Source organism: Motacilla alba, chromosome 9 (genome assembly GCF_015832195.1).
Source record: "Motacilla alba alba isolate MOTALB_02 chromosome 9, Motacilla_alba_V1.0_pri, whole genome shotgun sequence".
NCBI lineage: Eukaryota > Metazoa > Chordata > Aves > Passeriformes > Motacillidae > Motacilla > Motacilla alba.
The window spans coordinates 24,776,340-24,789,607 of NC_052024.1; the positions used below are offsets into that span (position 1 = coordinate 24,776,340).

The window sequence follows — 13,268 nt, forward strand, 5'->3', positions numbered from 1 at the left end:
TCCAGCTCCTCACTTAGTCCTGGCACCTTAATTGAAATTCCCCAACTCCTGGGGTGAATTCTGCCTGACCAACACCCCCTGGCACTTCCATCACTCTCTCCGAGTCCCTGGTCACTGCACAGGGAGGGACAGCTCAGTGCCACTCACAGACAGCTCCCTTGGGAACGGAGTCCATCCTTCCCAAGAGTATTCCCTGCCTAAGGGCCCTCACCCACCCTACAGGACAGCAGGTCTTGTTTCTCAGCCGCAGGGTTCATTTCAATCCTAGCACTGCATACGATTCCTGTGCTGGTTCCTCCTGAGGTTCAGAACCATTCTGACCCTTTGCTGTACAGTTTCCCTACCAGAACATCCAAGTATTTAACTTGGGAATGGGGAGCAGGAGGGCCCAGTCCCAGTCAGCAAACAAATGCAGCAGGAATCCACAATCCATAACCCACAGCCCAGGAGTGGTGTAAGGGAGAAGGCAGGGAGAGACTGGAGAGAAGCAGAACTGAGTATGACAGAATGTTAACACTGCGAGCACAGGCAGCAAGGAAAGAGGGAAGCAGGCGCTCTCACATCCATCAGCAAGGGCAGACGCGTGACCCTCTGCATGGGGAGGATGAGGAAGGAGATCATGGGTAAGTTCCGGCAGTCCTCGTGGGACTCGATCCGGGACAGCACCTCCTTAAACGCTGGGTTTGTGGCTCTGGGGAGACAGAGGATGGAAGAAGTCAATGGTATGTTTTAGCAGATGATTGTGCGAGTTGCTGCATTTCAAATAAACCATTATTTTATAAAAAGGAAGTGTGACTTGCGGGAGTCAGACCACCCCAGCCTTCAGCTTTATTCCACCAGCCCCAGCACTGACATTAATCCTCAGGAGCTGCACCCCGAGTGTGAGGGCAGACCCAGGTGTGCCACACAGGGCCCCTGTCACACTGTGTGACACTGAGCTGATGGAGGAAGGGGCATGCGAGCCGTGACCCGCAGGAGGGGGCTGTGCAGCTCCCGGGGAGGTGCCAGCCCCTCCAAGAAGCCGCCCAGCAGGGACAGCGAGGCTGGGGCACAGGCGTCCCCGGCTGGCGAGCCCAGCCCCGCAGAGGTGCCAGCCCCTCCAGGAAGGCGCCCAGCAGGGACAGCCCAGCGAGGCTGGGGCCCAGGCGTCCCCGGCTGGCGAGCCCAGCCCCGCGGCTGCAGGCGGCCCTGCCGTGCTCACAGCAGTCTCTGCAGGGTGCGCTGCTGGTACACCTCGTTGGTGCAGTACTTCACGTAGGGGTCGAAGGTGGAGCCCGCGTGCCTCGCCACGATGTCGCTGATGTCCTCGATGAAAATGTTGTTCTGGTGCCTGGCCTCCAGTTCTTCAAAGAACCTGAGGGGTTTAAGATCAACTGCTCACTTTTCCATGCAAACAGCATTTTCCTCTCACAGCATTCCCCTGACACAACCCAGTTACCAGCTGGGGGCCTGTGACGGGGCGAGGCCATCCCTCCTGGGGCAGGGCAGTGCTGGCAGGACACAGGCCCAGGGCACTGGCCCGGGGCTGCTGCTGGTCCCTGGCAGCTCAGCAGCAGCGCTGGCACGGCCACTTCCCACTCTCCCACTGCCACAACCAAGCAGCATCACTGAGCTGGTCAGACCAGAATTTCCAGAAACAAGTTGGAAAAGAAATGAAACGACTTCATACACACATTAACACATTTCCTCTTGCGATTAAAGGCAGCACAGCACCAGAAGTGCTCGGTGGAGTACAGGGATGTGGGGCTGCTGAGCCAAGGACAAAGCCATGTGGTGGTGGAGCAGGACATGGTGCTCCCCATCCTGCAGTCCTGCACTGGAACCAAACAGGGACTGGAAACACTGAAAATGGGCACAGAACCCAAAATCTGAGCTGGCTCTTCCCCTAACCATGCTTGCTCTGACAGCTTCCCTGTTGCCTGTCTCTGTCCCACATGTGAGTCTCTGGCCACTGGATGCCTCCCGATGCTTTCTGCACTCCTCCCAAAGCACAAGCCTTGATTTCCATGGTGCTCACTGGAAATCCCCCACTGTCTGGGATGGAACAGCTCACAGATCAGCTCTGCAGGTCACCCCTCACACATGAAAAGCTGTCCTGGCTGAAGCCTTTGTACATCAGCACTCACTGCAAGAATCCCCAACTCCCTGGAGTCAACAGCTTCATACAAAAATTCTCATCCAGCACAGAAAACATTACGGAAATACTCAGAACATATGAGCTCACATTAAGCTCCAACATTTTGAAATTTGCTTTATTTAATTTCAGCCCTTTATTTGATTTTTTTTCACTAACAGTGGCTCTTCAAATCTGCCACCTTTTCCAAGTGATGCTCTCCACAGATTGCTTTATGAACACACCTCCAACACGTGAGAGGAGCAGAACAGCATGGGCAGCAGCTGATGGTGGGCACCGACAGGGTTTACTCAATGAAGGCACTCTCCAGGTGTGCTCAGAAGCAGCTGCTGCACTGAGGGGCTGCCAGGCTCTCCCTGGGTCAGCCAGAGCCACGACAATCAGGTGGCTTTTGGTCTGGTTTTGTTTTTGTGATGTTCTGACACAGTAAGTGCAGATGGACTGGCTGATAAACAGGGCTCTGCCTGCAAGTGCTGAGCAGAATTTGTTCCAGCCCTGTCAGTGCTGCAGGCAGAGCCTCCAGCACCTTCTGTCCCCCAGGCAGCCTCCCGGGAGGCACAGCGCATCCCGAGCTGACACAGACTTGGCCTGTGCTGTGGGTTTGGGTTTGGTGCCAGGACCAGCCCCAAGGGGCACGTAAATAATGAAATTACAGAAAAAAGAGCCTGTACGTATGGAGCCTGCAGTGTCTCAGGAGGCACAGCAGAGCCCCATCCCACACTGGGATTTGTTTCTCTCTGCTCAGACATGTTTATGGCCGGGAGAACCTCCCACTGTTGCAAATTCACTTTGCTCAGGAAATGAGGAAATCCAACATTTCCTGCTGTGTTATGGCACACTGACAAGGTGTTGGACCCTGCTGGGCCACAGCTTCCACCTTTAGAATTTATCTGGTGCTTCATCAGTGACATCATCAGAGACAGTCCCTGTCAGAACAGTAAAGACATGGGAGAGCAGAAGACAGAAAAAAAAGAAAAAGGGAAAAGAGGGACAAAGAGGAGCAGTATATCAAAGTCCCATCTCCCAGCAGGGAAATCCTGCATCAAAGTTTGAATCAACAGCTGTAGTTTTCCATCTCCAATCTGCTAATTATTAGATACAATAGTGAACCAGACACATCATAATCCCTTTCACTTACAGTTTTAGGATAGATTCTGCCATAAAGCTCAGGACTGAGGGATGGAATGATTCCATTCAATTTAACCAACAAGGAATTTGCTGTGATGTGTGCAGCTATTTTTGCTGAATGTCAGAAGGATTTATTTCAAACAGCTCTTTGTTAAATCCAGGACTTTTCTGGTTAAAGTTAGATCCAATTCAGAGAAAGTCAAACAGCATCATAGGACAGAATTTGATTTGCCCCACCTTGCCCTTACAGTGTTTAAAAGAACCATCCACTCTGCAACACTCCTCAAGGCCGAGGGCCAAATTCAGAAATGCAGGTTTAGCTCCAGGGTGCTGCTGGCACCCCCAGGGACAGAAACCACTGGAGGGGCAGCAAGCAGAAATCAGCCTCTTGCTCCTGGAGACAGGGGCACTGAGGCAACAGCTGCCACCTTGAGATAACTTCAGCTAGAAGTGACAAAGATTTCTGATTAACATCTCCAAATCTGAGCCTTCCCATCGGGAACAGAAGCTGAACATCTGCAACATTATTGTTATTTAGGGAAGGAGAGGGGGATTTAAAATAGTAAAAACAGTAAAATAATCTTATTTCCATAGAATTTGCATGCTGAATCACAATCAGTTTTTACAAAACAAGAAAGGCTGCAGAGAGGGTGATTAAAGTGCAGAAGGGCAATCAGTTTGTTTGGTGAGTTCCCACAGTCTCAATGATGGACACCAACACACAGCTACACACACAAATCTTACAGCCAAGCCTGCAGACTCCGAGCCCAAAAAGCACCTTTTCCTTTTGCTGGGCAATCCCAGGAGCAGCCCAGAGCCCAGGCAGGAGAAGCTGGCCCTGCAGCCTGTGTGCTCCCTCTGTAACCAGCTCGGGGCCAGCCCATGCCCCAGGGCTGTCCCACTGGGGAGCCACTGGCCTTCCCAGCTATTTATAGTGCCCTGGCAGAAATCCAGGGCAGTGGGGAGGCCACAGCAGCCCTGCCAAGAGATCCTGCTCCAGAGGGATTCCCGAGACAGCAGGAAGGTGCTCACAGCACCTGGGCACAGGTGGGACCTGCAGGACAACAAATAAACAGCCAACAAACACACCCAGAGACACTGGGACAAGGAAATGGGAATGTCTCTGACAAGCCATGAACCCATCACAACCAGAGTGTTCATCTCCTGTGATTCCATGACTAAGACAGAGTTTCAAACCTGACAGAATCTGGTAAGATGGTTTTGTTAGGGTCTTTTTCTGCTAATGCTGCTCTGGTACCACAGCAGCATTTGCCCTTTGCTGGCCTAATGGCAGAGAAGCAAAGGCTAAAGCTTCCCTTCTTCCTGTAAACCTGGGGATCTGACCCTGCAGACAACTGCTGCTGAAGGCACTTCCCTGTTTCCCTGGCACTCCTCTTTCCCCAGAGAGGCTGCTGGGAGCTGTCCGACCTGACAGGGATTTCTCAGGCTGCATTCCTGGCTCATTCCTGGCTCATTCCTGGCCGGGCTGCTCCCTGGCATCCCCGCAGCCCAGTCCAACAGCTCCTGGCCAGGGCTGAGCGGTGAGGTTTGGGTTCCAGCCCAGCACACAAGGGCCACTGAACTCCAGCTCTCTGAGGGCACCTTCCAGGAGGTTTCCACAAACACAGCATGTGCTGCACAGGTTATTCATCTCCACTCCTCTGCCAGAGACATTGCAGGGAGCTCCAAAGGCAGGGACAGTCTCTGCTCTCTGCATTCTGCCTCCAACAAAGGCAGCTTTGTTCCCCAGGAATGGCCCTGTCAGGCACTACAGGCCCATCCCGGGGCTGCTGGAGAGCTTCCATTAAACATGTTCCAAGGCAAAGTTCCTAGACAGAGGCTTTAAGCAGTTTCAACTAAAGGTTTTTATAAAGTATTTTTATCAGCTCAGGTTCTTCAGCTCACCAAACTTTTGTCCAAGCAACCAAAACCACTGGTAACTACACCCATACTCAGGTTTTGTACTAAGCAAAGGCTGCTTAAAAAACAGCAGAATGGGACAGATGCTCCATTTTATAACGAAAGGGTGGATTTTGCTACTTTGAAACACCTTGAAAACAGAAAGCAACACTTTGGAGATACCAAGCTGGTATCTGGTTTAAAATCACTTTCATTGTTTACAGAAATGACGTTGCTCAAAGCCAGCACGAAGTTTTGTTTTAGTTTAACAGTATTGCAAAACTTGGGAGATAAATTATGTTTTCATTTAAGTTTAAAAAGGAGCCATGACTTCTGATTTTACCCCAAGTCATAAAAACCCAAGTTCTTAAACCATGAGACTTCACAGACAAGAAAGAATAAGATTAGAATTCTAGGCTAGTGTGGTATTTTTCCATTCCTTTTTTTTTCCTCTCCTCCCACTTCCTTTGAAGACTATTAATCAAAAGGGATGTTAGAGTTCCCCTAAGAGTGCTGCTCTCCCCACCCCCATTGTTCTTTACTTTTACACCTCACACTTTGTGTAAGGAGCACCTGTAAAAGGAACTTTTCCTTGAGAATAAAGCCTTTGATAAGCTGCACTCCCTGACACCAGTGCCACCAGACTGGGGTGGCTCTGGGGCCACACAACCCCCGGCCTCTGGCAAAAGACCTCAACTGCAAGGGACAGAGAAAGGGGACTGGGAGGGAGAAAGGAAGGGTCCCCAGCCAAACCCACACCTCCTCCTAACCTGGCTTTGCACTTGACACAGCACATCAGCCTCCAAAAAACAAGATCTTGTTGGCTGCACGAACTTCAGAAGACAAAAGTCAAACTGCTGCACAACAGATGTCAAATTCCACAGACTTTGTGGTGTCTCGGAGAAAATAGCCAAGAAATGACTTTACTGTGACTGGGGACATGGACCTTCACAAGCTCCACCAAGGTAAATCAGGGTTTAATGCTAAAGAATTCACAAAGGGGACAAAAGAAGGGGGAACAAAATAAAAAACCATTCAGAATCCTCGTTCAACCCTCAGCCCCCCTTCTGAAAGGAGGCCAGTATTTCTCTGCTCCACAGGTAAAGAGAGCCATGTGAAGCTGCACAGAGCTACAGCTGTGACCACCGAGTACCTTCACGAGCCACTGCAGCCCCTGTGCTCACTTCAGATGCAATCAGGGATAGGAAAAGCAACACAGACATTCTGATGCTTTAGTTATGTGGAATACAAAATCCACCTGCTGCTGTGAACAGAACAAATTGCAAGGAAGCTAAGCCACATCCAGCAACTTTTTGAAAGAGAGTGTGAAGCACTCTGAGAGCACATACATATGCATGTCCTGGATTAAATAACACTGGCAGTAATTACCAGTCAGCAACACGGCTTTTCTGCACTTGTATCGTGTAAGATCTGCCATTTCCTCCTCTCCAGGCACTGTCTGCAGTGTCTGTTTCCCTGGCTCCAGACTGAAGGAATGTGCCCAAAGCAGCAGCAGCAGCAGCAGAGCAGCTGATCCCCGGGGCAGCAGAGCCAGGCCCTGGTGCTCACACAGGGGTGACAGCCCCAGAGCACAGCGAGGCCTCAGGGCAGCACCCTCTGCATCACCTGGCACCAGCCAGCTCTCCAGGGCAAGCATGACACTCCAGCTCAAATTTAACAGCTCAGCAGGGCACACTAAGCTTTATCTGATGCCCTGTAAGGACCAGGTCTGAATGCCCGCTCAGCACTTGGCCCAGAACTGTTTAGATCTGAAGGATGCTAATTTCCAGTAGGATTCACTCTGTGCTTTCCTTCCCTCCCCGTTTTCAGAGACACAAATCCCAGGCCAGCCCCGCTCACACTCCTGTGCAGATCTCTCTTGTACTTTCCATCTTGAAAGCAGCAGGAGTTTGGGAAGAAATGCTCACCACTGCAATGGCCAACTCAGTGTCCAAAAGAACCCGCTGCTCTGCTGAAGGATGCACAGCTCTGTTCAATACAGAAATGCCACACTTACTTTTTGCTTGCTTCATAAACATCCGTGATGTTGGAGAAGAGGTGGTGGCTCTCTGTTTTGGTCATTGTGAGGCTCAGTTCCCTGGAATTTTTAAACATCCGGATCAGAATCTCCAGGCTCAGCAAATAGGAGTGCTCAGAAGATATCACCTCAAATATTGCCTGCAGAGTGAAGGGGGAAAAGAAGAGACTTACTAGTGACTGGGCTTTTCTCCTTAAAAACAAAAAGAAAAGGTTGAGCAGGGGTGCTAAGCAAAGTTTTGGATGTAAACTAGAGATTATGACTTAAATATTCATCTCTATAATAGCTGCATGATTAATTAGTAATAAGTGACCTAATACTAGGAAAAAAGTCTTTGTTAACAAGTCTGTATTCAGAGTTTTCAATGCAACTGCAAACCAGGAGATTGAAGAGAATTCAACAGCAGGTGTGACCCCAAGAGCACAGGAGTGAGGCTGGAGGGAGCAGGCCAGGTCCCTGGTGGAGCTCTTCCCAGCCTGGGAACAGTCATCAGCACAGGCAGGAACGGGGCAGACACTGCTTCTGATGAGCAAGGGAGGGAGAATCATCTCACCATGACCAAACACATTCTGGAGGCAACCAGAGAAGGGTGCCTGACACACACCCAGGGGCTGGGGCAGCTCCCTGTGCCTGCTGGGCACTCCTGGATAGCACCTGAAGCCACACTGGGGGACATCTGCACGAGAGCAGGGCCAGGGGACGTGTAAACCCCCGACAGTCACACCCTGCAGCTGGCACACACACACACAGGTATTTTAGGCTGTGACCCATTTTCTTTAGCCAAAATATGCACAGAGATCCATCTCACTAACAGATTCTGAAAGATGGGATGTGTATGAAGGCAGGACATGGACACTAATCAAGGCAGAAGACAAACAAGTATATTTTTCTGCAGTGACAATGTATATAACTGTAAAATAATCTAATAGGGTCTAAAAAGCAATTTGAATAACAGATAAAGAATAAATGATAAAAGGCAGTTTAAAAGAAATACAGCAAAATCATGAATTGGTAATGTAACTACAGCTTAAAAATATTTATTTAGGCTCCCACTGAAAGAACTGGCCTCTAAAATTCAAATTAAAAACCCTCAGGCATGAAAACATTTTTTGGTAACACTGAAGACTTTACATTTAAAAGGAATCCAAAGAACTTGTTCTTTTTGAAAGGATGCAGGTAGGGCTCCAGGAAACACAGACTAAGGGCTCCTAAAGGATATCACTGAAACACATGCCTTGTCTCAAAAGCCTCCCAGCAGGAGGAGCCTGAGCTGTGTCCTGAAGAGGAATGAAGACACTGGGACAGATTCCCATGGCAGGTAACGCTGCAGGGTTCCTAGCCAAGCCCTGCTTGCTGTGGAAGGACACAGCTGCCCCGCCAGGCTACGCTTGGCAGCCTCTCATTCCCTGTGACACTGCCCCTGCAGTGAGCAAGGGGGGTACAGCAGGTGGACAGGACACAAGGAGCAAAGGGCAAAGAGAGAGAGAACAGACAAGCACCCCGGCGCTGCTGCTGCCAGCAGGGAGGCCCCTGCCCTGCTCCAGGGCTCAGGGACCAGCTGGGCTCCAGCAGGCACACCCCGTGCCCGGCACTGCTCACAGGGGTAGGTACAGCCCAGGGGCTCTGCAAAAGCTGCTCTTTGCCCCTGCTGTAAAAACTCCTGTGCCACATCCCCCCTCTGTGAGCTGGAGGTTACTGTCACCCCTTCCCTGGCACAGCCACGACCCTGGTGCTGCCAGGCTGGAGCAGCCCAGGAGTCCCTGGCATGGACACAGGCACCTCAGCACACACTGGGCTCATTTTCTCTCCCTGGGGAGAGAGGACACTTCACTGGAGGGCAGGAAGCCAAGCAATGAACTCTTATCAACATCTCCTTATCAACAACCAGAGCAGTGAGCCAGGCGTGCAGCGCAGCCCTGAGCAGCCAGCCCCAAAGCACAGAGTACCTCCTGTCTCTTCCTCTCCTCCTGGCTGATGGCTTCTGACAGGCCATTCTTCTTCACCTACAAAGACAAAGCAATCGATATTTTTAATACCTTTTGTGGGAAAATGTCATTAAAAGAGAGACAGTACTATCAAAACCTAGAAAGCAAAGCACCAGGGAGGGCCTGGCTCTACAGCAGGTGTAAACACAGGACCCAGATCAGGAGGGACACCAGGGCAAGGGAAGGGAAGGGCCACAGCACCACACACGTGGAAGGCCCCGTGCTCTTTGTGGAGCAGAGGCACATCACAGACACAGCCCCACACCCACTTCTGTCAGTCTTCTCCAAAAGCTCCTAACATGCTATCACCAACAGCTTTCTCTTCTTGCTCCACCTGCTCCCTGAATTTGAAAGGACATATTATTCCTCATTTTATTCCTGCACAGCAGGCCCCACAGTGCTGGACAGCAGGAATAAGGAGGGGCCACACTCTGGTCTGCACACCAAAGTACAGACTCACAGGGAAATGCCTGTGGAAGTTACATCAACATTCCAGTGTGGGAGCCACTAGCCTCTGGAACACAACTCCCAGATTGCCACAGCACCACAAGCAGACACCTCTGGATGCTGAGCAAGAACTAATTAGATGGCTTCTTATTAAACAATTAAAGTACATTTCAATCAGGAGCCTGAAAGCTTCAGATCATTCCCGAGGAAGTGCAATGGCACTGAAAGGTGCAATGTAACTTTTTTCTGGATGCAGTAGAAGAGTTTTCTAAAAATACACCAACACAGGAAATACCTAGGAACACATCCCCCAGATTTCAGGGCTCCCTGTTAACACAGACACTGCCAGAGTGCAGGAGGTCCACGGGGCACCTGCTCAATTCGTGCTCCAAACTGCAGCTGGCACCCACGGGTGTGTCCCACAAAGTACACACGAATTCATGGCACATGAACTCACAGGCCAAGGGCCCAGCCTTACACTCCCCATCAACAGCAACACTCCCAAAAGACAGAGGCCCTGACATGGAGACTGCTTTGGCCATTTCTGCCAAAGAAAATTCAACACCTAATTTTGACGTATCCAAAATGTTTAAGCTGAAATAATCTAAATAAACATCACATGTGTGATACTGAGCAAACAAAACCTTCATTTAAGCTAAGAACACGACCAGAAGGAATGGAAGAGGCCCAACATCACTGCTACTAACACCGGACTGGCTTTTCCCCAGCAATGACTGATTCAGCAAAGGAGGTGAGAAGCAAAGGATGAAAGGAGGACAGGTGAACTCCAGTCAGGACAAAAAGTTCCTTCAAAACAAGGAGGTGCTGAAAGGGAGAACTCCCCAGGAATCTACTAAGTGGCTGCACCATAGCCAAAGTGACCACAAGCCCTTTGATACATGGAGATAAAGGGGAGCCAGTGCAGACACCAGCCCTGAAGGCCCAGACAGTCACAGGGGTCTGGGCTGGCACCACGGAGGGGAGGCAGCCCTGGACAGTGCCCCTGTGACCCTCATAAAGAATTTGACCACTCCATACCTGAAGGGCACTACCTTCAACCACAGCGTGGTGGGAGCTGCAGCAGCTGCCAGGGAAGCCTCCTGCACAGAGAGGGGATCCCTCTGCCTCTGCCCTCCCAGCACAGGCACTGCTCATAAACACCAGAGACCTTCTCCTCCTCCTCTCCTAGCACATGCTGAAACGCAGGACTGACATTTTCCAGCTGACTTCCTGCAACAACTCCAGACTCACTTTTTAACTTCTTAATACACATTGACAGCATGTAATTTTTCCAGAGTTATAAACACAGTCACTATGAGTCTCACATTCCCAGATTTTGTTTTCTGCATGCACCACCTTCTCCCATATACTCCCCACTTCCAATTTTGCAAATCAAATACAGACAGTGCACAAGTTTCTGTGTGAGGAGCAGTAAAGAACAAGTTGGTTTCTGTAAGTGAAGCACAGCAGAGAACAGTTCTCCTCCTGAGATGGTCTTCATGCTATTCTTGTCTCAAAGCAAATTAGTGTTTTGAAATTATCATTATTATTACTAAATAGCATTCCTTCCAAAATACCTCAGCTGTTGAACATTTAACTGCTAGTTTGCCCAGAAGGCAGAAAAAACAATTTGACTTCATTATAAACACTTTTTTTTTTTTTTGCAACATGAAGCCAATGAACTGTATTTTAAGTATTTGATTGTTGGAAAAAGAAAATTAAAGCACATCTTTACAAAACCACATTGTCTTGCCTTCTTTATAATTAGTGAATCAGAGAGATTCACCTTTCAATACTTTAAACTGCAAAGGGTCATCAGCATCTGTAAGACAGCTCTGCTAATCAGACCATCCAACCAGCCTCTGGGGATCTCCCTGAGGCTTAATCCCTCATTTATTGGGATACTCAGAGCTGATGGTCAAACACTCCAGGTGATCTTGTCATGGCATAATCTCTCTGATGCCCGAGATGAGCATCTACAACATTCTACAAGTTACATTAACGAAGAACAACCCTAAACCCTTCATTACAGGGATGTCCCTCCAGAGGCCACAGAAACCATCCAAGAATAACCACGTAAACACAGACTTTTTCATGGTTCTTTCAGCCCCAAAATCACATGTACGAGAAAGAGCTGTGGCAGTACAGCGGTTATCAGTAATTTGTCAGGTTATGAGCAGGAAGGCAGGGAGGCTGCAGAACAGCTGAATTTACTTTGTTTAACGATGCTGCTCTGCCAAAGCCTTGCAGACACTTCCCAGCCTGTGCAAGGGACAGCACAGCACCACCAGCTCTGCTCTCCACTTCTCAAAATGCTTTCCATTAAACATCTGCAGTCGAGTCAGCATAAGAGCTGGTGTGCAGTGATTTAGAACAATTCAGCAGCTACTTGTTTGTAACTAACTGAAGCCTTTCTTTAGTATAATTCACCCTTTTAGTGAACTCACACAACCCTTTTTTTAATGAATCAGTAAAGCTGTGCCTTTGCCAAATACAGGACTCCAAAATGAACTTGGTTTCATCGTTTTTTAAGTGAAACAAAGACGAGTAACTGACTGGGACCTCCATGTTGTTCTTATGAGATGAAAAAGATGATGACAAATTTCAGCCAAAAACTCCAGCAGCGAGGAAGAGAAGACTTTGCTTCAACCCACCCTGAGATCCTGTCTCTGGCCCTACGAGGATCACAACTCACCACAGAGAGCTGGCTCCACGTCGACCTCAGAGGCTTATAGTGGAAAACAACCTTGTCATCCAACTTCTGCTCTTGGGGCTCAGACTCTTCATCAGAATCTATGTCCAGAGCTTTTTCCTTATAGTTCTGATATAATACAGCATTTTCTGTCAAATAACAACAGTACGTCAGACACTGCTAGAAAGTTAGTTTAGTCGCTCTCATAAAAGTGAGTAACATTGTTAAAGTAACATTTAAACAATGAAAGAAACCAAAGTGTCACTGCGCTGCTCACACTCCATGAGACAAAGACAGCAACTGATTTGGGCTGGACAATGGTGCAGTACAGTGACAATGGATCACTGTACCCAAAGATCCTCCCAGACCGAATTAAAGAACAGATGTGGCCTTTGTCAAGAAAAAAAAAACAGCAAACAATTTTATCTTCCCTGGTTTGCTGTACCCAGTTGTGTAATTAACCAGCAATTAGAAAACGGGATTGTGTGTCAGTGGAGCAGTCACTGATGTGCCGGTCTCACTATTTTCATGTCCAGGAAAAGCACACTGCCCGGGCCAACCCTTCTTCTGTCAGCTCTAGACACTGCCTTCACATTTCACCGTTTCCCAGTTCCAGAGGTCTAAGGTCAGAACTATTCCAAACAGAAAGTTAAAAGCCTGTCTGAGTAAGCACGAGACCTACCAATGAACCTCAAGACCAAATACGCTGCTGGTGTGTATGAGCTGTGCCATCACCAATTCAGAGCTATCAGTGGCAAAGGAACACAGGCCTGGAGCACTCTGCTGCTCCCCAGCCTCCCTGGCCACACACCCTGGCAACAGCAGTGAGCAAGGACACAAACTCAACACCACAAAAACCCACAGGCCAGTTCAGCCATGAAGCAGGCAGCTCTGAAAGGTACTTTCAGATGGGCCAGGCTTTGGATAACATCCCATCTTCCCCTA

General features: G+C 49.2%; 1 protein-coding gene across 1 annotated transcript in view; it reads right to left on the bottom strand.

The window, feature by feature from the left end:
* Window positions 1–13,268, bottom strand: part of ARHGEF26 (Rho guanine nucleotide exchange factor 26) — a 30,849-nt gene that overhangs the window by 13,930 nt on the left and 3,651 nt on the right. The window contains exons 3-7 of the mRNA XM_038146223.1: window positions 12,327–12,472; window positions 9,146–9,202; window positions 7,179–7,339; window positions 1,202–1,354; window positions 562–691 (exon numbers count right to left, since the gene is read on the bottom strand). Of these exons, the coding sequence (XP_038002151.1) occupies window positions 562–691; window positions 1,202–1,354; window positions 7,179–7,339; window positions 9,146–9,202; window positions 12,327–12,472 (647 nt within the window). The remainder of the gene's footprint in view (window positions 1–561; window positions 692–1,201; window positions 1,355–7,178; window positions 7,340–9,145; window positions 9,203–12,326; window positions 12,473–13,268) is intronic.